A 26,140-nucleotide genomic window follows, 5' to 3' on the forward strand; every position below is an offset into this window, starting at 1 on the left:
CACGGCTAGATGTGCTCTCTAAAGTTTCCATCACACCTATTTAAACTACTGTCAACACTCTTCCACAAGACTGTAGCCTCTGAATGTGTCTTACCTCAGTATCTCTTAGGTCAATAAATGTCTCAGAAATAAATGACAATGACTTTCTAGTCCTAGTTTCTGTCTTGCACTTCTAAAAGCATTTCTAGTTCCTAGGGTAACAATATGAAACAAGGACACCTTTAAATGTGAAAGGGAGCACTTTTAATAATTATGCTGGGACAAAAGGCATAAATGGTCTCCAGGCACACCAGAGCCTACGGTCACCTTTCCTGTTCAACATGTGCCAAACTAAAACCATCACTTTCCTACCAGGATACCTCTTATTCCAGAAATAAATATTTCTTTTAATAATACCACCATCCTTTCCGTCATTCAGGGTCAAATGCTGGAATTATATCTTTCATTTCTCTTTCATATTCTGCGTCTCAGGTCTCTGGATTTCAGATGATTACCAAAGGAGAGATGATAAAGACAAGAACAGGGCCCAAAACTGGGTTTTGTTCTTTTGTTTAAATGTCCACAACAGTCATCCTAGTTCAGACTGCCAATAATTACCTAAGCTTCCTAACTGATTGCCTTACCTCCAGCTTCTACCTATTCGAATTCATCCAACAAATATCCCCAAAATACAGGTCTGATCAAATTTCTGTGCTCAGAAGCCACTGAATTTTGCCAAAATAATTACTCCAACTTATAAAACACTCAAATGATTATGTGAACAAAGTTTAATTATACTGTATTTGTCAAACCCAACCCATATCGCTTGTAGTTTCCAATATTTCCTTTAAGATGACTTGATCTTTTCTTATAGTCCTACCCAGTTAAAAAATATATCTATATCAATATATTCTCCAAAAGTCAAGAACTAAAAAATACCCTGCAATACTATTATCACATTGTAAATAATAAGTAATTCCTTAATATCAACTATCCATTTAGAATTTAAAAACTTCCCCACTGTCTCAAATTTCTTTTGCAGTTGGATTATTTGAATGAAGATCCAAACAAGGTTCACACATTGCATTTAGTTGACACACCTCTTAAATCTCTTTTAATTTATAGGATCCCCCATTCCTTTTTCTCCCTAAACCTTGCAATTTACTTGAAGAAACTGGGTCACTGTCCTAGAGAATCTTCCACATTCTGATTTGGCTGTTGTATGCGCACCACATCATTTAGAATATGCCCCATCTTTATAGGTCCTGCAAGTTGACCAGATTCAGGCTCAGATTTTTTATTATTGAATACATCAATATGGTAATGATAGAAACACTTTCAGGGGCATCTCAAATGATACTTCTTCCATGAAGCTTAAACTGCCTTTCCTCCCCATCTTCCAAAATAAAACAAAAAGAAACAAATAAAAAATCTGAACATTCTTTCTCCTTTCTTTGACTCCTAATGGCAACATCCACCAAGACGCAGCTTATCATCTGCAACTTTTCTATCACCATTTGACTAGAAACTCCTCAAACTCCAAGGGCAGTCTTATTAGACTTTGAAACCATGACAGGCCCTGGCATAATCCCTAAATAGAGCAAACTTACATTCCATACTACTTAGACTGAATTCCAGTTTTCTTCTTATTGTTTTTTTTTGGAAATGATTTCAAGCACATAAAAACCTGTGGTTTAAGCCACATCTTCAGTTTTCTTTCAAAAGTGGCATACATTGGTCGAAAATGATTAATATTTCAGGAAAAAGGTACTACTGCTATCATCCTTTCATTTACATCTTATGGTGAATGATTAATCTACTTCAGATTATTTTCTTAATCCTACATGACTAACAGGAAGGGCAGCATACTGTAACTGTAAATCAAGATTGGCTATTTTTTTAAAAGAAAAATAAATTTGAAAATAATGGTTTAAGAAGTCACACATAGGGTTTCAGTGGGGAAAATGAAGGAGCTACTTAAATGTAGCTCCTTTCTACAGCTCTAAAGGTTAACATTAGAGTCTAATAATTTACTCTTTATTTAGGTAAAAATATGTCAGTCTATTGAACTTACACAGATTACAAAGCACACCACAGATAATCAAGCATAACCCAAATGTTTCTAATAAGTGGCAATGAATACATTATTTTTAACAATTTATACAACTCTTACAAAAGAAAAAAACAATGGAATAAATAACTATTTAGGGCCATGGTGACTTTCTTGGAGATATTTCGTAATATGCCCGTCTCTAAACTGGTGGATTTTTCTTTACATCTAATCAGTGACTGACTTAACAGTCTGTTCTTAAAATCAAGCTGCAAAATCTTTCACTAGGTGTTGATAAAGATACTACTTCATTAACAAAAATTGGCAATCATATAGCAATGTAAGTTTGGGGGTTCTGTTTTTGTCACCTTAACTTAAAGTAAGGTTAGGGAATTCTGACCTATCTTCACCCCAGCAATCACTGGCAGCATTAGTACACCAACCCTCCTTTCACAGGCACCTTGCATTTTCCAGTCTCTTTCTCTCCCATAACTTTCCCTTTTATGGGCACTTGTATGATATAATTTAGCCTTCCTGCAGTACTCAGGGATTTAAAAAAATTTTCCCTGACATGTGGCAAAGTAACAAACAAATAAACACATAACTATTATTATTTTTGAAGATCTAATTGGCTTTATTAAGTGATTTATGAATTGGGCAGCATCCCATCTAACAACTAGAAGGGTGATCTCTATTATTAATTGGAAAAGTTCCACCACCTGTTTTTCCCTAAAAGATAAAGTAGGAAATACTTTTTTAAACCTCACAATCTTATTCAATTAATGAAAAGTTACTCTTTAACAGACTGGTCTGCTTTCATCAATCACCATCCTCATCATTCCTATCAGTGTCTTTGTTACAGTGCTAAGCTTAGCATGTTATATTCCCAAAACCATGGTAAATGCATTATTTAATTTAATCCTTACAATAACCCTATGAAGTCAGTTTTTCCCAGTCTGACAAATGAAAAAAAGTGAAGCACAGAGGTTAAGCAATTTTCCCAAGGGCATATTACAAATAAATAACAAAGCTGAGATTGAGTCCAGAGCTCTTTGATTCTTAGCTTCTTGTCTAGAATGTTACTTTCCTAATGTTCTTGTGGTTTTATAACTTTAATGTAAGAGGTCTTTCATCAATTCATTCAACAAATATCTGAGTTTTACTGAACTTCTGGCACTGTGGTAGGCAATAGGATAAAAATAATATTGAGAACAGAGTGACATAAAATTACAAAAGCACTAATAACAGTTGAATAGAATTAATACAATCATAAATGCTACTTATAAAGCAATCTGAACTTGGCTGCTGAAAAGATTTCTGGAAGATTTCTATAGTAAAAAAGACCAAAAGAACAGCTACTTTTATATGACAGATTTTCATTACTCATTCACCTTCCCTCTTGTTTTTCTATGTTCCCACAAAGGCCCAAGGGTTCTGACATGTTTTCAGTAACAACTTTTTATATAATAACAGTACTGCACTTCTGTGAAGAATCAGAAATGTTCCAAGATGAGATTTCTGGGCTATGCAAAAATAAATATAGATTTATTATTTATAACACTAGAAAAAAAGCATGCCTTATCAACATCAAAGGTCACCTGAGAAGAATGCTGGAAACTATGCTCATATTTGAAGACAAGGTGGCAATTTGTTGCCTGGTCCAGTAATCCTCAGGGCTTCCCTTGGTAATGGAATTCAATCAAAGGTGGCTCAAAGAGCTATGTGAGCTTCAGTATCCATGGGGAAGAAAAAAGAAGGCCAGGATGCCCAGACTAAGGAACTCTAAGAGAATCTAGGTAATCTCTTTGTTAGCCACCCTCAATCCCATCATTACACAATTAGGCCAGGAGAAAGGTCATGCAGGATGAAATTAAGGCTTCCTTATATATTCCAAAGCTCAGGGTCTGAACTGGGAGATGCCTTAATAGCCCAGCCAGAGCATAAGTATTTCTACACAGAGAAACTTCCATAGCCTGCTTCTGCTGCTGATTTCAGAGAGCTGCCTGGTATTAGTCCATTGCTACCAACATGTTTAACCAATTGGTCTGAACTTACATGTCAACTTTTCCTGTGTACAATATGGCAATAGAAGAGTCTAAATGCTGACAACCACAGATTTATAAATAAGCCAACCCAAGGCACTTTATTTTAAAACGCTTCTATAAATGTTGATTTATTTCCTACTCATTTCATTCTAAAGAGTAAATATTGAGAAATAAATGTACTTCTTATTTAGAAGTGAGGCAAGTGAAAGAATTTATTACAAGCACTGCTTATTTTAGCCCCACCCAAAATCTCTAGAAATGTGTCCTAAGAACCTGGGTATCTTTATTGGAGAGGAGGACCGGAAAATGAGGAAATTTACAACTGCTATTATATGATAACAGAGCAAACAGGTGGTTGTTTTCAACAAAGTTAATATTTTCACCTTTTTCTAATTTATGTTAAAAGTAGTAATGAGTTTCTATCAGAGGCATCAAGGTAAACACACAAAAAATTGCTGCATTTCATATTCTACCACTTCCTGCTTTGCCCTTCATAACCTAGACCGATACACATTATTTTACAATTTAAATATTTTTGTTTGAAGCATTGATATCAACACCAACATTTTAAATTTTAGTTCCTGCTACTTTACAGAACTTATCTTAATCTTCTAACTAAAACTGAAAACATCACGTTATACATGAAATTGATTTTGTGGAAAAGGGCAAATAAATCTGATGCCCTGGTTTAAAATGTCATAAAAACATGTTAAAATACCTTTTAATAGGGACACTTTAGCAAGCGGTTCATTTAGGTCTTGCTCATCCATTTGGGCGTCTACAGGGGGAAAAAGATAATTACAAACAGTAGTGAACTCTATTAGCAAGCTGTTACTATCAAAATAAGTAACTGAAATTTATACTCCTATTGTATTTGAATAATTGAAACACATAGCTATTGTATTTGTATATTTTTATCCAAGATTCAAGAAAATGACTTGGTAAATGAAAGCACTGCTTTTTCCTCAGACACAAGCTTTGAAATCTCCACCCACATTAACCTGCATATCTAAACTGCTTGGTAATAATAACATCTGCAAGTTAGTAAACATTAGGTTAAGGCTCACCTGTAGTGTCGTCACTACTTTTTTCCTTGCTTGGACTCAGAGTATCTGATAAATCAGATTCCTTTGCTTTTGCCTGGTTTTCTACCAAGAAAAAAAATAAAAGCAGAATCTCATTATAATTAAATAGCTTCTATCAAAAAGCTGCTTCAGGCTCTGCGTGCTCTAAATCTACTTGTATGCAAAATACTTTAAATTCACTGAGTCACTGGATGTCTTACTTCTTCACCACTCTAGTCCCATATGGAATGCTGGTTATTACTTGCAGCTCATATTAAATTATAATGTGGGTCATGTCTGCTGTGCAGAGGGCTGGGGCTTTTGTTCAAGGCTGTCCACTGACCAACTGGAAACAAAAATGAAGCAAGCTTTGCTAAAGTATTTAAAGAATTGCAACAAATATAGCAAATTCCCAGGAAAATGTGGACATTTTATGAAGATGATCAAAGAAAATGGTTCTATTATATAAAAACACTAGTTTGCCTTAGTAATATTTATACTCATAACAAAAGTAAAATAACAATTATTTGTTATAAAAGTAACATTTGAAACAATAAAATTAATAGCCTTTTATTTTTTTACTTTTTAAAAAGCATCTTTTTAAATTTATTATTATTTTTTTGTTAATCCTCAACCAAGGATATTTTTTCTGTTGATTTATTTTAGAGAGAGTGGGAGAGAGGGAGGGAAGGAGGGAGGGGGCAAGAGAGAAACATCAATGTGAGAGAGATACATCGATCAGTTGCCTCCCGCACTCACCCTGACTTGGGCCAAGGATTGAACCTGCAACCCAGGTACATGCCCTTGACCATGAATCGAACCCATGACCCATACATGTACGGGCCGATGCTCTAACCACTTAGCTGCACTGGCCAGGGCAACAATGTTTCTATATATCTAAAGAAAATATAACTGTACCTGAACCACATTGAGAAAAATTTGTTTAGAAGATTTATATTTGCAAGCACTGTGCTGCCTGATTCAATGAAGACATCCTAGATATAGTTTTCAACCAAGTGCTCTTAAAAAATCCTAACTGTAACTCCAACAATTAATTAAAAGTGACTGGGAATGAATAAGGCCCTAGATTCTCATCTGAAATGCACATTTGTGTATATTATGGTATGCATTATGATAGCGCCTACAGAGACGGTTATTTCTCTGACCATAATCCTTTAGCATCTCCCTGTTCTCATTTAGGCCTTAGCCAATTAGCCATAATCTGGTCCCTGCATTAATTCCCACATGAGCTCTGTTTCAGTTAGGCCAGCCTCTTTAGAGGGCCAAAGCATGTCAGCTCATTATGACCTGCAATTCTTTGCTTAAGCTGAAATTCCCTAAACTCAATGATCACTCTCTCTACTTGGCCTATTTATTCTGTAAGATACAGCTTGAGCCCCATCACCTTTAAGGAAGTCTTCATATCTCCAGCATCCTGCTCCTTTTTATTGCATCTTCTCTGAGTCATATGTTTTTGAAATTAATCATGTCCTATTTCATATCATTCTGTTTGTGTGTGTGTGTGTGTGTGTGTATGTATATATATATATATATATATACATACACACACACATATATGTTATTTCTTTTATAGAAACATGTATATTTATTTTTTAAATATATCTTTATTGATTTCAGAGGAAAGGAGAGGGAGGGAGAGAAAGAAACATCAATGATGAGAGAGTCATTGATAGGCTGCCTCTTTCGTGCCCCCAACTGGGGATTGAGCCCACAACCCAGGCATGTACCCTGACAGGGAATCGAACCCCAATCGCCTGGATCCTAGGTTGACGCTCAACCGCTGAGCCACGCCCGGCCAGGCTATATGTTATTTCTAGTGAGATTATAAATACACTAAGAATATGATTATGTTTTATGTTATACACTTGACTGTACTGTTTGTGGTGTTATGTATCAAAACTTAAATGCACATATCCACTTCTAGTACCTTTTCCTAAGGAAACAGTAGACTACATATAGTACCTATAAAAATGCTCACTGCAGCATTGTTCATTATGAAATGGAAAACATTCAAGATATATTGAATACTATTAAGAAGCAAAAATAAAGTCTGTTAAAGAACAGTATGTATAATATGACCCCATTTAGATTAAAATAGCTATACATTCAGCTATAAATTTTTGTTGTATACATTTATTAAAATGTAGAAAGATCTACAACGGAGATACCAATAGTTACTTCTGGAAATAGGGACATGGTGGACATTTACTTTCTAACATCACATAGTCATAAATTATTTGAAAAATTATAGTAAATATATAGTGTCTTATAATCAACTAAATTAAGACATATTTTCCATCTTGAAAGCAATCAGAAACCTACCTAAAGTCATTACTGTCAAAATGTTTAATACAATATTAAAATATAACTTATGACTATTCCATTTAAGAACACTCCTAGAATTTGTGGCCTAACTTGTAAAATGGATGATAGAGTACAAAAAGCCTTTGCTTCTTTTCTTACTGACATTTCTAGTCAAAGGTCAACTGCTGAGAAACAGGGAACTTAGATTAGAAGTGCAGTACTGACCATGAGGCCCATGGGCATCCAATCTGTTCTGGTGCATTCACAGCATACTATAATCAGACATTTCCAAATGTCCTAGTTTTGGTCACAAAGTTACAGTCTCAAATAAGGGGCAAGAACATCTAATCTATACAGACAGAAAAAGAACCACTCTGGGGGAACAGAAAGGAAAACAGAAAAATGACTCTCTTCTGATCTTGATGTTCTTGGCAATTTTATGATCAAGATATTGAGGTAAAACCAAGAGGGATATATTTTCAAAAGTATTCTTCTGGTTTAGAAGGAAATTTTATCTGTTATTTATTATTATTATTATTTAATCCTCACCTGAGGATATTTTTTCCATTGCTTTTCAGAGACAGTGGAAGGGAGAGGTAGGGAGGAAGGGAAGGAGGGGAGAGGGCGAGAGAGAGAGGGAGGGAGGGAGGGAAGGGGGAGGGGGAAAGGGGAGAGAGAGAGAGAGAGAGAGAGAGAGAGAGAGAGAGAGAGAGAGAGAGAGAGAAACATTGATGTGAGACAGACACATTGATTGGTTGCCTCCTGAACACACCCCGACTGGGCCGGGGATTGAACCTGCAACTGAGGTACATGACCTTGGCCAGAATCGAACCCGGGACCCTTCAATCTGAGGGTCAATGCTCTAACCACTGAGGCAAACCAGCTAGGGAAGAACTCTTACTTTAGAGTATTAGCCAGGAAGGTAAAATTGCCTTAAAAGTTGGCCCAAACCTTTCATTAAGGTCTTACTAGAATATAAGTTCGATGAAGTCAGGGATTTTTGTCTGTTTGTTAGCTGTTATAAACCCCCCACTCTACCCCACCCCACCCAACGCACTCACTCACTGCATAGAACAGTGCACAGTCCATAGTAGGTGCTTCAAAAAAAAAGATGACTGAAGTAAAAGAGCAAGGTTTTAGCTAATAAACTCATGGTCCACCATATTTGTGTCCTGATATTACAGTTATTATACAGAGGCAAATCAAATCTATTTATGAATGAAGCACAGGACACAACAAATGACTGGTGAGGTATCTACTTCTTTTCAAAACCCCTATTCTTCGAAGCTATGAAGCAGCACCCAATTTTCTAGTATAAAAAGTCATTACTGGCTAATTTTCTCTGCAGTATTTAATCATTAAGATACATGCCAGTAGTATACAGAAGGAAATGAAAAAAACAGCTACCAACATCAATACCAAAACTATTCCCAAACTGAGAAGTAGTCTACAACAAGGTGACTATTCTCACTGTCTCTTTGAGTAGACATAACGATGGATGGGCAAAACAAACATGGGCCATAGACCACTTCGTATGGCACCAGAGCCAGTGCTTGGAAGCAGAGCAAGGTTAAGGACCAAGAAAGGAAAGGAAAGCTAAAATATGTGTGGATACCAGAGTGGCGCTTCCTGCTTTAGAAGCAGCATTTCACTAAATTCCCACAAACCTCTACAAGTCAATATTGCCAATCCCATTTTACAAATGAGGAAGCTGAGGTTTAAATAGCTAAAGTTAGTTGCCTGATGGCATACAGCTAGTGGTAGAACTTGAAGTTGAATCCAGGTGTCTTACCTATTCATATTCTTACTACTTTCACCCCTAAAGCAATTGTAAATATGTAATAACTACAAGTTGAGTAAGGGCTTAAACAGAAAGCATATGCAACCAGTGATTACCTTTTGCATTAAGTAAAATATCTGAAGAAAATACTATGATTGTACAGCTGATAATTGGCAATTTTTAGCAAGTGATACTTTCAATGCAGAAAAGAAAATTCCCCCAAAAACATTACCAATAAAATAAAAATAAGACAATTCCGTCAGATCCAAAAGAAAATAGTTTATAGCCAATATAAAATATTTAAAATAAAATTTATGTCAGCCATCTAGTTTGTTACAGTTATTACCTCTGCATGTTTACTCTGAGAAGTACTAGTAAAATGCTGACTGCTGACAGAAAAATTTCTGGGTATATAAAACTTGTATCTATATTATTATTTAAATGTCTTTATTGATTTCAGAGAGAGGAAGGGAGAGGGAGAGAGATAGAAACATCACTGATGAGAGTCGGTGATAGGCTGCCTCCTACACGCGCCCTACTGGGGATTAAGCCCAAAACCCAGGCATGTGCCCTGACCGGGAATCGAACCTCGATCGCCTGGATCCTAGGTTGGTGCTCAACCACTGAGCCACGCTGGCCGGGCACTATATTATTATTCTTAAAGGGTGTATTCTATTCTCTTGCATGGACTTACTTGCTATAATTTATTTAATAAATGCCCTTATTATTGAACACCTATGTTTTTCTCTTTTTGCTTTTTAAAATAACATTAAAACAGGCCTTGGCAGTGTAGCTAAATTAGCTAGAGTGTTGTCTCAATACACCAAGGTTATGGGTTCAATCCCTGGTCAGGGCACATACAATAATCACCCAATGAATGCATAAATAAGTGGAACAACAAATTGATCTCTCTCTCTCTCTCTCTTCACTTCTCTCTAAAAACAAAAATCAATTAAAAAAACAACCAAAAACCAAAAAAAGTAACACTAACAAATGCCCTTGTACATTTGTTCAATTTTTTTCCTTAAGATAAAAACCCAGAAGTGGAACTGCTAGATCTAAGAGCATGCTCTTAAGATATGACTTTGGGTGGGGGCACACAGTGCAATATACAGATCTTATAACATTGAAAACCCACATCAGAAGCCAGTATGTTCATATTAACCATTGTCACCCCCCAAAACATAATTTTTTTTAATGAAAGCATGCTCTTTAAAATTTTCAATACATATTTTCTAGCCAGGTTTCAAAAGGAAATCAGTAGGATTGCACAAACTTTTTTCAAAAATGACATCACATAATTTCGAACAAATATAGTCTAATTCAGAATGCATTAAAAAGAAGCATCAAGATACTTTTCTTTAATTAAAGAAGCACTGATTTTTTCCCCCCTAAGGCTCTACTTCCACTTCAAAGTGTTGGCTATTCAACCAACTAATCTGAATAGGTATTTAGGTGGTGAAGTAAAAGCTATTTTAAAGTCTGTTCTCATCTCACTTTAATAAGATGAAATAAATTGCCATATGTACTAAAAATAGTTCACTGTTCTGAAACTCAATGCCTGCTTGCCAGAACAATATTAGTGATGAATATTCTATGCATTCTTTCCCCAAATATGGCATCTGCCATGCACAAAATTCAGAATGGAAGCTACCAGATATTTGAAATAACACTATCCTTTTAAATATTTATAAAAGCCAAATAGATCCAATTATTTTCATTAAATAGAATATACTGAAATTGAGTATTCCAAACTTTTATCACTAATTGTTTTAATTGACCAAAATGATTGGGGATCTAGCTTTAGGTTTTATGCTGGTATGTTCTGATAAAAGTCGTGGAATAATAAGAAGCATATCCCATCTAATATGCCAAATTTCCCTATGCACAAAAGTGCCTTGACAATACCATGCTTTAAAACTCACTTTTCTTCTCTAAGTCTGACAATTGTAACAGAAAAGAATTAACAGAATAAACTACTTCAGGCAATTATACGACTATCATTATAAAGTATAAGAAGATTCTACATATCCACTTTTGTTCAAATTAAATTGAGATACCAAAAAATGAAGAAAATACGATTATAAGAAATGTTAAAGGTATACACTATCCCCCCAAAAAGGAACTGCAAATATTTTTGACTTGCTGTTTCAAATAAGATTTACACTGTGTTCGATTAAAAATTAGAGTTCAAAGCTGAAGTGAAAGAGATCGCAAAAAATCTTTAATACCTAAAGAAACCTACTCTAAGCATTTAAAAACACACACATATACCCTTTTAAAAAGAAACTTGCCAATTAAGATATACTTCTTAAAACAGAACTCCAACTATTTTATATTATTATATGACACAATTACAGGACTGCCATTTTGTGAGCTATAAGAAATAAACTGATTGTTAAAATGCTATGACCTTGAAAATGTACACTAACCTTCATTATCCAAGAGTTGTCAAACCCACAGAAAAATCCCACAGAACACAAACCTTTTGAAAGCTTTGTTTCTTCGACCACTTTGGTTAGATGCCCCTCAACGATCAGCTTCTCTGCCAAAGAAAATAAACGTTACTATCCAAGCCCAAACCGAGTAGCAGTTCCCTGAGTAGGGCAGTGCAACACATTCCATGACCAAATTTAAAGATGATAACATTACTCCCGTGACTAGGCTCGAACAAGAACTAGACCCTGGATGGAGATGTAAGAGAGCTCGAACTATAATGGAGCAATCAGATTAATGCAGAAATCTGGGGAGAGAGGAACAATTTGCCTTTTATTTTCATTAGTTTTCACCTTATTTTAAAAGCTTAGCACTTTTTTTTTTAAAGTAGTCAGAGCAAACAAAGCAACTCTTTTTAAATCAAGGATATTAAGTTGAAATAAAGAAATTCTGAGAAGGTATTTTTTTTAAATAAGAAGTAATACAAATTATGTTATACCAATAGTTTACTTTTCCCTATTGGTTCCATTCAGCAGAGATGCCTATATAACATTTTTCAGTAAAATGAATCATTTTAGAAGAGTTAACTATTTAAATAAATAAACTTTTTGTTTTGTTTTGTGGGGGATTCTCTGTAAATGTGTAATACAACTTCTTTATAATTTAAAGTCAGATTTTCATATTCTGCATTTCACTGAGGAGGGTAATATATCTATCCTGTACATCCCCTTACATCAATGACGAGAAAGTCATTGATAGGCTGCCTCCTGCACACCCCCGACTGGGGATCGAGCCTGCAACCCAGGGCATGTGCCCTGACAGGGAATCGAACCCTGATCGCCTGGATCCTAGGTCAACGCTCAACCGCTGAGCCACGCCTGGACAGGCTGGTCCTTTATTTTTTTCAGAGCATTTTTATTGTTCTAAAACTCCAATTTCAGATCTGCCTTGGGTTTTCACACCGTTTCTCTCTCACCGACTCTTTCCCCAGATACATGTACAACTCACTCAGTTTTGTACTACGTCTCTTCAAATCCCTCATACTACCTTTGTTGCTCCCTACTGCATTATATTCTTTCATTTTTCTTTAGTGGACTCATCATTACCTAACATATTATTTTATTAGTTTTTGACTCTTCAAGGAAATGTAAACCCATGAAGGTAAAGCTTTCTTTGTCTTGTTCATTTCTATACCCACAACAGCTAAATTAATGCCTGGTATATACACAGTAAATGTTTAATAAATATTTGGTGAATAAATGAATTGAGCATCTATTCTTAAAGGGATCAAACTTGGAAAAATTATTTGAATGTTTTCTAAAACTAAGGATTAAATACATATAAAAAGTTTTGAATAGTACTAGTATATAAGTGCTAAATAATAATTATCTGCTGCTACTATCACTACTGAAATTATATAAAGTTATATTTATTATCAAATCTGGTGAAATGTTAGTGGCCCATGATTAAAAAAGAAAAAATACTGTTTTTAAAAAAGTTTCTAATCACTGGTTCACAAAATTGGGGTGCAGTCCACAAGCTCTTTAGGAGTACTAAAAGTCAGAGACCTCCCAGGGACGCAAATGAGAATTTCCATGTAATGATAACTAGAGGTCTTAAAAGAGCTATTTAGCTTGGCACAAATGGAAGATAAAACAGAGGATTTTCTTTCTTTTTGAAAACTCCCTAGTTTGCCAGGACGCAAATGAGAATTTCCATGTAATGATAACTAGAGGTCTTAAAAGAGCTATTTAGCTTGGCACAAATGGAAGGTAAAACAGAGGATTTTCTTTCTTTTTGAAAACTCCCTAGTTTGCCCGGCCGGGCGTGGCTCAGCGGTTGAGCGTCAACCTAAGATCCAGGCGATTGGGGTTCGATTCCCGGTCAGGGCACATGCCTGGGTTGCGGGCTTGATCAATGACTCTCTCATCATTGATATTTCTATCTCTCTCTCTCCCTCTCCTTTCCTCTCTCTGAAATCAATAAAGATATATTTAAAAAAAAAAGAAAACTCCCTAGTTTTTAGGGATACTCTAGAGAGACAATTATTCATTTTTTCCTATTTTAAAACCATACTGTGAAAACAACACACAAAAAGAGGCATAAAACACAAAAGTACAGGTTAATAAACCTTTTTAAAGCATATGTCTGTATGATTACATCCCAAATCAAGAAACAGAACTTAACCACCACTCCTCAAAGCCTTTTACATTCCCCTTTCCAATCCTGACTTTCATGGTATTATATTTCTTGCATTTCTTTATAGTCACAATACCTAAATATGCATTGCTAAATAATACAATGTACCTCAGTGTATTTATCCACTTGACTACTAAGGTCTTTTGGGTTGTTTTGAAGTGCTGCAAATAATGTGGCTGTGAAAATTCTTAAATTTGTACTAGATATATATGTGCAGGCATTTCTGTTGAGAACCTACCAAGAAGTAGAACTGATGAGTATAAGTTTGACATTTGAGAACCATCACCTAAACACTTAAGTCAGAAAACATAATGGAGTTGCAAAAACTATCAGAACCGAATTTATTTCCTGATTGATAAAAATAAATCATGCACTAACTACACTACTTTGCACACTAAATAAAAATTAGAAACAATGCATTCAAAAGAGGCTTCAGTGGAACAAGGGTGTGCCTAGACTGGATTAAACCTTAAAGCTAAAAAGCCACTTCTTTCACATGACAGTTTGAAAGCAGAAAATAAACAGTACTGACTGTTGATGTCAGCTGCCTAGGGATAGAGAGAATAGATGAATATAAAAGAACTACATAATCTTCTGTTGTAACTGCCAACCTGGAAAATATTTCTAAATCTCAAAGATAGGTTTTATATAATGTTATGAGTAGGGGGTCAAAATAATGTGCTTGAGACCAAATTTTAAAATGGCATCCGTACTGGTAATAAAAAAGTTAATCTCGCCCTAACCAGTTTGGCTCAGTGGTTAGAGCATCAGCCCTTGAACTGAAGGGTCCCGGGTTCAGTTCCAGCCAAGGGCACATACCTTGGTTGCAGGCTTGATCCCTGGCCTCTGGTCAGGGCGCATGTAGGAGGCAACCAACGTATCTCTCATATGATGCTTTCACTATCTTGTGAATGGGAATAAAAAGTCACAATTTATTTCCCTTCAGAGAGTAGCAGTTCACAAAGTAGAAACAGAGCTATAGAAAACAAGTTACTTCAATGACCCTTGCCCTGAGAGTAAGTTTTCTACCTACCAGTTAACATGTGTGCCAGACATTACTTAGTGTTTAGTAAATATTATCTCATTTAATTTTCATACAATCCTATGAAGTAGATACTACCATCCCACTTCATTGTTTTTATTTTTTTAAATTCTCACCCTAGTTCAATTTCATTTTTAAAGAGAGGGGAAGGGGAGGAGAGAAACATCAATCAGTTGCCTCCCAAAAGCGTCTCAACTGCAGCCAGGGATCGAACTGGCAACCTAGGTATGTGCCCTAACTGGGAATCGATCTGAAACCCTTTGGTGTACGGGACAACACTCCTACCAATTGAGCCACACCAGCCAGTGCTATCCCATTTGATAAATGAGGAAACTGAGGTATAAGAGGTCATACTGCCTGGAGTCATATTGCCAGTGAGGGAGCAAATCAGAATTCACATCAAGATCCCTATGATCCTGTCCTGGTAAATGTGGCTAAGTGGTTAGAGCATTGGTCCATGCACCAAAGTGTCAAGGGTTCAATTCCTGGTCAAGGGCACATAACTGGGCTGCAGGTTGGATCCCTGGCTCCAGTTGAGGCCCATCCACGTAGGCAACCAATTGATGTTTCTCTCTCTCTTTCCCTCCCTCCCTCCTTCCCACCCTCTCTCTCTAAAAATCAATGGAAAAAATATCCTGGGGTGAGGATTAAAAATAAAAGATGCCCATGATCCTATTCTAAACATCATAAATGAAAATGAGCTGAAGTCATCTAACAGGTCATTAAAGGGAAATACTGCAAAGAAATCGACATTAGAATTAACATCAAGATACAATCAAAGTAAATATAAACAATCAGCATTCAACATCAAACCAACAATGTATTTCCCTTCAGAGAACAGCAGTTCAGAGAGCAGAAACAGAGCTACAGAACCTCACAGGGGAGGTCCTGTGAGTTTGCTATTTTAATAATGTATATTTTACAAGGTTATTTGTTTCTACAGCAAAATAAAATTAATTAAAGCAATTCCTGCTACAGAAGATAGCCTGCATTTGTATAAAACAATTCCAGAAGCTACCTGTCCTAAAACCTAAGGATGAGGAAGAGTAAATGAGACAAAACACTGGAATTCAAGGACAGACTGAAAACTAAGTGAAATGGACCAATTTTAAGAATACAGAAACAGATTTTTTCTTTAAAAAGGAACAATCTACATACCAAAACACTGTTGCCATGAATTTTAAGACTATCTTCTGTGTAGTTATATTGGGAGGAAATCTGGTAGAAATGTTAGAAAGGCAGCTCCCTGGGGAAATGATTGGTGTAAGTAAACAACAAACAAAAGCCCTCCAATATCCTAGACTGGACAACTACTCTAAGAATAAAGAAACAGAAAATTAGTAAGATCTAGTTTAAACTCAGGAGTTTTCTTATAATGAGGACGTAAACTAATACGAGTAGGGAGGGAACCACACAAAGTGTTTTCTATTCTTTGTCATAAATAAAGTGCTTAGGCTTAGGGAAGTAAAAGTTTAAAAAATGAAAAATTTAAAATCTGTTTCAAGTAGAATATGTAATCAGAATAATCCAGATTGTTCAGAGAGGCTGATTTCATAGTGATGAAAAGTAAACAATCACAAGAGCAACACCGCTTCAAAGCATTCATCACTCCAAATAAGGCAATTTCTATGTGAGAGCAAAGCCCTGAAGGAAGGGAGGAGGGAATGAGAGAAGCATACACAGATAGTGACTGTGCTTTCAAAATGGAGTGGGAGGCAGGAAGACAATTTTTTAAAAATCAGGAAAAACCCAGTAAGACATGAAATATTAAGAGAATTAGATAAACTCTTGCCTAATAATAATAAAAACCATTAAATCTCCTAATAAGCACAGATTAAGAATTCAAAGATGAAGGGGGGCTGGAGGTGGAAGAAGGCAGAGGGGATAAATGGTGATGAAAAATAAATAAATAAATAAATAAATTTTTAAAAAAAGAACTCAAAAGACATGAGGTTTATTTCAGGGCACTTTTTAACCACCATCAAAAGGGAGATGCCCTTGGGAGAGGGCACGATTTATCTCTACAAAGCAGCCCTCAGAGGAAAGTTCCTCTGGCATCTAGCAATGATGCCTCTGCCCTCTCCTGGACAGAGAGTAGTGAGAGAAATCAAAGGAGAGGCAGCTATCCAAGAGAGGGTTGTCTTTCACTCTGTGCCCAGGAAGTGATGGCAGGTCTCCATGCCCTTAGATTCTCCCCCTTTTTTCTTTTATCTTTTCACTCGGCATACAAGCTAAGTAAGTGACAGAGTTCAAAAATATGTATGAAACAGATTTTGAGACGCACAATTTAACTGAGAAAGCATCTTCAGCAGAACACAAAAAGTCTCAACACATTAAGTTTCACAGTAAACTTGGGTAACTAAAATTTGCAGGGAGCACAGAATGTGGAGTTCTCCTTAAACCAACCTTCATGCCCGAAACTCCAAAGGAGGAAATATTGCTAGGGCTTTTTAGCAAGTTTTACTAAACTTACTGTTAATTATAGATTTTATGTGGTGTATTTTTACATAGAAAATTTACTTCACAGTTCTGGAATTATGCAAAAGGTTATATTTAAATCTGTTCAAATCTAATCTCTTTGCCTGGGATTAAAAGCTTTTCTCCTAAAAAAGAATAAAAAGAAACACAGTGTGTTTTACCATAAAAGGAAAACAAATCAAAATGTGTCCCAACTCACTTAATTTCCTCAAAATCACTTTATAATGGAGAGAATCACCAACCACACCATCTCTTATGGATTCATACACATAAACAGAAAAAAACCCCCACCTCTACATAAATTAAAAATAGACAAGCAGAATCCTACGGAAGTGAACTATTTGCTTTCTAGTTTTTAAAACTCAGGAACCAAACAGATTCATATAATGGGCTACCTCAACCTATACTGAACCTACACTACAGTCCAAACTCTCACTATTTGCACTTAGGGACCAAATGGATTCAAATGTCCAGAAATACTTATTTTCCCCCACTTGCACTACCTTCGTTGGTTCATTCTTTGTCCACAAGAACAGGAATTGATATTCTTATCCATCCCCCAACCCACATTTAGCATTTTCCCATGCCATTACATAGTCCTCGGAAACATTTTATTGGTTAATATCTCCATTGAGGGGATTGCTGTAATTTACATAATTTCTGCTCTACCTCTGAATGTTTATTTGGTCCATTTTAAAATTTTGTTCTACATTAGAACTATAGCTAAATATTCTACACATTTTATAATATTTTAAATGATTTTTGCAAATTGTAACTTAGTAAAACATTATTTTGATAGTTCTGTTCTTATTTCTTTGTGCTCAAAATAAAAATAACATTAAAAAACGGTCATATGTAATAAAACTAAGTATAAAATCCTTCTTCTAAAGATTTATATTTTAGCCCGGCCGGGCGCGGCTCGGTGGTTGAGCATCGACCTAGGATCCTGGCGATTGGGGTTCAATTCCTGGTCAGGGCACATGCACGGGTTGCGGGCTCGATCCCCAGTCAGGGGCCTGCAGGAGGCAGTCAATCAATGACTCTCTCATCACTGATGTTTCTATCTGTCTCTCTCTCTCCTTTCCACTCTCTGAAATCAATAAAGATATATTTAAAAAAAAAGAGCTTTGTATTTTATATATTCTGCTCTTAGTTGGTTTCAGTGGGTACCAATTATTTTGCCCTAAATCCCTGTGCCAATTTCCTATAAAAGTGAGATTTAGTAATCAAAAGATAAAAAGATGCACTTATTTTTGCTTTATAAAAATTCACCACTCTGTAAAGACCCCTTTTCTCTTCTCTTACATCTCCACCCACCTCACCCCTCTTCATCTCAACTTTGCTTGAGAGGCAAAGTTGAGATGATCACTCGCCAGCCTCTCTGGACATCCTTACTGATAGCCTTCTTCACTTTCATACTCAAATCTGCCATTGTTCTTTAGTTACACGAGTGCAGAGCCTCCAGTCTAATCACCATCAGTATAAGACAAAAACATGGGAAGAAAGCTTGATAAATGTTTTAGAGACCAATGAATTGTGTGCTTAGAACGAAGATATAATATAGCCCCCAAAAGAAAAAGAAAAAAAACTAACTGCAACAGAAATCTGAAATTTAAAAAAAGTCTAATAAATAGCATTCACCAATTGGAGCCAAAAATCCAAAATGGGAGCCCTCAATTCAATAGTAATTACTATGATAAAAAAATTGTTTTACATAAATCCTATCTAAGCTATAACATTTTTAGAACTCAAACTATACAAACATCACTGTTAAATATAAAAACTCATTTGAAACCAAATTTTAACCTAAGGACTTTATAAATCTTATTGGAAACCAAATTTCAAACTAACATCACAGGACTTTAGAAGACACTAATGCAGGACATCCCACCATCAACCACCAAGACAAAAATCACCCTTTTATCTACTCTGACTTTAATATCAGGACTCTACATTAAAATGTTTACTATACCAGGTAAGATAAAATACAAGATTAATATGAAAAGATAAGTATACGTGTTCCTTCCACAAAGGCATCTCCTGAGACGCATGAGAGAAATGTCTTTCAGATAATATATGTAAAGGATTTGGACCCTGGCACTTTTAATACTCCATTGAATTCTGGCCCTTGGGAACTCACTTTGCCAAAACTATAAAAGATGTCACTGATAATCCAAAAGGAGTGGAGGGTGGGGTGGTAGCATGTCTATGATACTAAATAGGGTTGTAGGAATATAAAGAAAAAGACAGATACAGACACATAATAGAGAACCACGATACTAAAAATGTGTTTTATTTATCCATCTGACTTTTCTATGAATTTTTATTTTCTATACCTGTGTTGTCCAATATAGTAGCCATTAGTTACATGTGACTACTGAGCCCTTAAAAACTGAGACGTGCTGTAAGTGTAAAATATTGACTGATTTCAAAAACTTATTAAGGAAAAAAGAATGTGAAATACTTCATTTATAATTCGTTAATATTGACTACATGTTAAAATAACATTTTGGATATAGTGAGTTAAATTAACCATATTACTAAAATACATTATTAAAATTTTACCTGTTTCTTTTTATATTTTCAATGTAGTAACGAAAATTTTTTAAATTATGTATGTGGCTCTCATGTTTCTGCAGAAATTTAGACAAAGCTGGCAAAAGTAAAGCCATATTACGAGCCTTAAAGACACTGAAGTTATTAAGGTCCCTGAAAATGGCTATAAGGAAGAAAAATTAAGTATTAGTGCTTTTCTATACCCTCTGAAATATATTCAAATTATGCTTATTAGATAAGATTTTAATATTTACAGTACAAACCTGTATTTATAACAGCTATGTTAGATTTATTTTCAAAAATGGGGTTTATTGGAGAAGTTTTAATCTTAACATCTCCGGGCATTTCTGAAATATTTTCTTACATCTATACTTGGTTGTCTTTCTACTATTTAAAGAGTAACTTTAGTTAAAATCATGTCTGATAGCCTATGATGGCTATGGACTTTGGTAATATTGGAATACTTGATAACTAGTTTGTTATTTTATCACAAATGATTCAGAATAGATCCATCTTATTCCAAAATCCACTCTGTAACTAAATCTGGTGTAATGAAGCTTTTGTGCATATCCAGATATTTACTACTCACTTTCTTTAAAGATATTCTATTAGTCACTCTCGAACTACTCAATTAATTACCACTCAAAAAACAAATACACCAGCAGGAAAAAATAATTATAGCAAGGAATACCTTAAAGTATCAAAAATATCTTATTCAGTCTTAAATCAAGGAGCTGTCTACAACTATTTTCATATAAACCTATTAGACCTGGCAAACAAATTTAAGCAGTAATTTGACAACTCTAAATAGAATAAAGATCATTCGGTATATATAAAAGGATTCTCTTAATTGAAGGAACAGAATGGTCCCAGCTTGAGTTTATGCTAATATTAGTAAATGCATGCTCAAGTCAAAAGGGTAATGGAGTTGAATAAGAAGTGTGCATGTCCGAAAGAGAATAAAAAGCCAAAATAAGAATAGAAAACATAAGTTCATTTAAGGATGACAAGCATTTAGAAGATGATAAGTCATTTTACATTTGTTTGCTAAATATACCTAAGAAACAGAAATTAGTACAATGAATATAAACTACACCTTTTTTTTTTTAAATATATCTTTATTGATTTCAGAGAGAGGAAAGGAGATGGAGAGAGAGAGCTAGAAACATCAATGATGAAAGAGTCATTGATCGGCTGCAGCCCGCAACCCGGGCATGTGCCCTGACCGGGAATTGAACCCTGATCGCCTGGATCCTAGGTCGACGCTCAACCGCTGAGCCATGCCCGGTCGGGCTAAACTACACCTTTAAAAATTCTCAAATTGAAACTCAAACTGGATTTGACATTTAAAATGTCAATGTATTTTACAAAACATATGTAAAATAGTAAAATAACAACGATTAATGAAACTTTTTTAAAATTTAGAGTTTCAATAAATTCATTACATATTCAATATTAGGTCTTGACCTTGCAGCTTACATATAACAAGATGACCTGAACCTATTTTGCCAGTACTTGATTAAAAACAAACCAACCAAACAAAAACAAAACGAAGTACCTCCTAACTTTATCAGAATTTGGTTGTTGCCCAACAACTATAAAGATATCCCCTCATACAGGGAAAAATATTTAATAAAAAGTTCTAGGTATCAACTTTGATATCTTCCACTAACTTCTGCATAAAAACTGAGCTGAGAAGCACACAGATTTGCAAACACAGAAAACAGTTTTATTCATTCTGTACTCCAAGCATCTAATGCAGAATCTGACACATATTCAGTACTCAAATGAATGTTAGGTAGATGGGAAGGAAGGAGTGAGTTGGTATATTTGTGAATGAAGGAATTTTGAAGGCGCTGGGTAAAAGTACCCCATGTAGTAGTAGGAAAACGAATAGTGGCTATATATTTTTGGTAAGAGATAACCCAAACCATCCAGAAAGATCATAATACCAAGAACTAATAAAGACTTTTTCAGATGGCAGAAATGACTGACCCTGCTTTCTCTGATCTATGAAGCAAATGAACTGAAAAAAGCAATTTCTATGACATGTCCAAGGGCTCAATGGGCTGTTAAATAAACTCTTGGGTGGGGCACAAACATTAAAAATGGGGGCCAATTACCCCCAGGAAGCAGTACTTGATAGAAGAAAACAATAGTATAGTTCTTTGAAAAGTGTAGTGGGGGAAAAGCTATATTATTTTCTTATTATTTGAATAATTGCAATTTCCATTTAACAAAGGATACCCAACCACAGATTATAGCATTAAGAATTACGAACAAAACAAAGAAATTGAACGGTCTATGAACAGCATGTGTTTTCATTCCAAACACTTAAAACCTTAAACCCCTGACCTCTCTATCCTACTTAAATAGTAAAAAGATATCATGAAAGAAAAATATTTAAGTTTTTTACACTACCTTTTCCTGTGCTCCCATTTATTTTAGGTAAGAAGTCATCAACTTGTATCCCTAGGATTAAGACAGTGTGTCATTGCCTGATCAAAGAAAGGATTACTTTAAAACTGATCTCAAGAGTAACCATGGCATTTTGTATTCCTACTAACACTTTAAATTTATTTTTATAAGTAGTGTTCAACTTGCCATCTTCTATCAACTGAGAGAAAAGGCTACAACTGTTTAGTAGTCTTCCAATGAACCTCAAAAAGAAAAAAAAAGGATCCTGCTATTTATGTATTTTTCTCATTTAAATATCTCTAAGTGAAATGTCTCAGATACAGAAATTTCATTCATCTCAAAGGATTAAACAATGGTGCCCACTGGTGGCAATCAAGCATATTTTTAAAGGAAATTTTATGAAAGAGTGTAGATAGTTTATATCTAATATGTAAAATATCACTCTTAAAGAAAATAAGCAGCCAATGTGAGACAGTAAACATCAAAAGTTTAATCATAAAATTCAGCTTTAAGAAATTTGATGACACCTACCTAAGCTGTTGTATTCTTTAAGAGTTTTCTCTTGAAGATGTTCTAACCGTACTGTAAATAAAAGTCCAAGAAAAAGATATTTCACAGATAAAAAGAAAAAAAATCAAATTAAATCGATTTCTGGATAAGCTAATTTACCTTGTAAAGCTGTTAGCCTTTCATTGGTGAAGTCATTATCAGCTTGCAAAGCTTCTATTTTTGCCTGGAGCTCCTGTTCTTTTTCCTCCATTTCATCTATTTTATGTTGTAATTCTTTTTTCTCTGCTTGTCCTTTCTGTTGGATTTCCTCTTGTTTTCCCTCTGCTACCTGTTAAGAAAGAAACAGAAAATTCAGTTATTTAATAAAACCTTATTTTAAGAAACCTAAAGCAGAACTGGTAAGGAGAATATTCAATATTATAGAACATATTTGTAAATATCAAAATGATGTCAAAAGTGATGGCAATGGGGTCATGCCTCCGTATCACCTAGGAGAAAAAAACTTGTAGCAAGCAAGCAGGCTCCACACATAGAAATAAAGTGGTCAAAATGAAAAACAGACTTTTAAAGAGGGAAGTAAGGTTTTCCATGTAATTACTATTGCTGCAATTAGTTTATAAGTTCTAAAATATAACTCATTCTGAACTTTTAAACAAAACTACGTTTAGCCAAAGAAATGATAGTTACAAGCACTTTTCAAAACAACCTCCTTTTAACAAGACCAACAAGGGCTATGCTCTCGTCTTCTCCAACAAATGTATCTCTTCTAGCCACTCAATCAATGGTTTGAATGATAAAAAGACAGGTCTTCACGACCTCAGTTATAGCATTTTAAAGGACCAGCTTGCCATTGCCTATGGTCTGGTCTGTCCTCATCCTACATGGCCTATAGCTACAGAGAGCTGAAGCTGAAGCAGAGTCAAAAGCATCCCTAGGAAGCTACAGGGTTCAAAGAGGTCACTCCAAGGTTCTCTCTGGGCTTGGTTCAGCACTAACAGGTGGGTCCTGTCTTTGGGACTGCCTAAAGATAAGTACATTCAAATTAAAAAAGAAAAGGAAAGTCTGAGTATCTGAGTATCTTGGGTTTTGTTGCCTACTGTGAAGTACTGACTATTTCCATCCAGAGGAACTATGCCAACTTTTATAGACTTTCAATTATCTATGGCAATGGGGTTTGGGTTAAATGGAATATAAGCACCTTATTTTTACTGTAAATTTCAACCATTACCAAATTTTACATCAGCAACTGTTCAACAATACCTAAATTCTTAAGCTATCCAGTGTGTTAGGGCCAATTAACTTAATATACTTTCAGGTTGAGTAAATACATACCTTCAATTTATCAGATAAATCTTTAATCTCATTAACTGCTCCATTATATTTATTGGCTAATTCTCTTAATTCTTCCTGAGTTCGTTCATTCATTTCCTTCAGGTGGGTACATTCATCTTCAGTATTACTCAGACTTCGCTGCAATTCAAGTTTACAGGCAAATGATTTAGAATTCATGTACATTCTAAATTCAATTTATAAAAAGCGTAACTCTGTGGGCTGTTCTAAATCAACATCTGCCCTGAACTTCATGTAAGTCTGAGTTAAATAACAAGGATTTCAACTTACTCCAGGTACATGCTAAAACAGAAAATACAACTATGAATTTTCAAAAACACCACAAAACAGGGACAGGAGAAGAGAATGCTACCACTATTTAATTATACTTTTAAAAGGCTATTGAGTATGACTTTTATTTGGTCTTGAAAATATTTTAAGCCTATCAATTCCTGAAAGCAAGTTTAATAACATGCAGTAATCAATTTAATAAGAAAATTATAAAACAGCTAGCAACTTTCTTCCCTTGCATGTCAAGTTATTGGCATGATAGTGAACCAGTCACTGTAAGATGGGGCTATTACAGAAACTATCCCTATATGAAGGTATGTTTACTATATAGTACAATGGGCATTTTAACTAAATCCAGTAACAGATAACTTCTGTGGTAATTTTACATTGGTTCAAAGGAATGACCTGTATTATCAATAACAGTGTTTTTAAAGCAATGAGAATCACATTTTGTTTGTAAAAGACTTAGAAAGGACCTTAGAGATAATTTCCCCTTTGAATACTTAAAGTTAAGACACGGTTTTCCTCTCTGGAGGATGGGTAAAGTAAGAACAATTGGTATAAATTCTCTGTCTCATACTGATTATCCTCAACTGGAAGAAAAGCAAACTAAGGTGACAGGAGATCAACTCCCTGGAACATATCACGTCCCATTGTGGTGGAAGATGAATCCTAAGCAGAGTGCAAATAATAAGACGCCCTGGTTAGGCTTTTATTTCCTCAGCCACTGACTAGGGACCATAAGCACCAGAACTCACATGGTTACGTTGGTTATGTTGAGAATTCCTGACAATAAAAACAGTGTACTGCTCCTTCCCACCTGACAGACAGGAAATATTTCCTAGCTATATAATAATACCCAAGTTTAAAATGTCCTGAAGTATTAGCAATCTTATGCTAAAATTTAAAAACCATATTACTATTTAATATTTATTAAATTGAAATACCTCAACTTCTGAAAGTTTTCTAACCACTTCAATTTTCTCCTGAAGAACCCGCCTCAGAGACTCTTTGGCCGTCATCTCATAGTTGTGCTTATCCTCCTGCAACGCTATGAGTTCTTTCCGCAAACTATCTTCTGTTTGATTCTAGGATTTAAAGACAGTTATAATTATAGCCAAGTTATTTTTTTTTTAGTATTTACCATTTGAAAAAAATAACACATTATGATGCTCTTTGAATTCTATATGAAGATACAGTAAAACCTTGATATAATGGACTAATTTGGGCAAGGGGGTGTTGTTAAGTCCGTTACATAATAAAGCAGGTTTTCCAAATGCATATGTTAAAAAATTGACAAATTAGTTTACCTGTTTTTACTTATGTAGACATGGTTGTGTAATTAAAAGTAAGTATGTATGAAAAGTTTAATTTCGCAAAGTTTTCTGTATGTGTGAGTGTAATTTTAAATTTATACTGAATAGGTCTAGTACATGCATACATTCACAAGTCACCAAGAGTAAACAAATGCACACGGCTGGGGGGGAATGCACACATGGGAACACTGGCCCGCACTCTTCAAAACTGCTGCAGACACCCGGCAGGAGTGGCTCAGTGGTTGAGCATCAACCTATGAACCAGGAGGTCACAGTTTGATTCCCAGTTGGGGCACATGCCCGGGTTGTGGACTTGATCCCC

General features: G+C 35.2%; 1 protein-coding gene across 22 annotated transcripts in view; it reads right to left on the bottom strand.

Annotated features, from left to right (window-relative positions):
* Positions 1-26,140, bottom strand: part of SLMAP (sarcolemma associated protein) — a 128,670-nt gene that overhangs the window by 20,076 nt on the left and 82,454 nt on the right. For 10 of the 22 annotated variants that reach the window (XM_081159862.1, XM_081159868.1, XM_081159874.1 and 7 more), the window contains 8 exons: positions 25,450-25,590; positions 24,215-24,352; positions 23,042-23,210; positions 22,904-22,954; positions 22,376-22,426; positions 11,729-11,788; positions 5,142-5,222; positions 4,793-4,852 (listed from right to left, as the gene is read on the bottom strand). In XM_081159862.1, coding sequence (XP_081015988.1) covers positions 4,793-4,852; positions 5,142-5,222; positions 11,729-11,788; positions 22,376-22,426; positions 22,904-22,954; positions 23,042-23,210; positions 24,215-24,352; positions 25,450-25,590 — 751 coding nt within the window. The remainder of the gene's footprint in view (positions 1-4,792; positions 4,853-5,141; positions 5,223-11,728; positions 11,789-22,375; positions 22,427-22,903; positions 22,955-23,041; positions 23,211-24,214; positions 24,353-25,449; positions 25,591-26,140) is intronic. The other 12 variants (XM_081159864.1, XM_081159866.1, XM_081159878.1 and 9 more) reach the window with 2 other exon arrangements.

Source organism: Miniopterus schreibersii (genome assembly GCF_964146895.1).
Source record: "Miniopterus schreibersii genome assembly, chromosome: 15".
Classification (NCBI taxonomy): domain Eukaryota; kingdom Metazoa; phylum Chordata; class Mammalia; order Chiroptera; family Miniopteridae; genus Miniopterus; species Miniopterus schreibersii.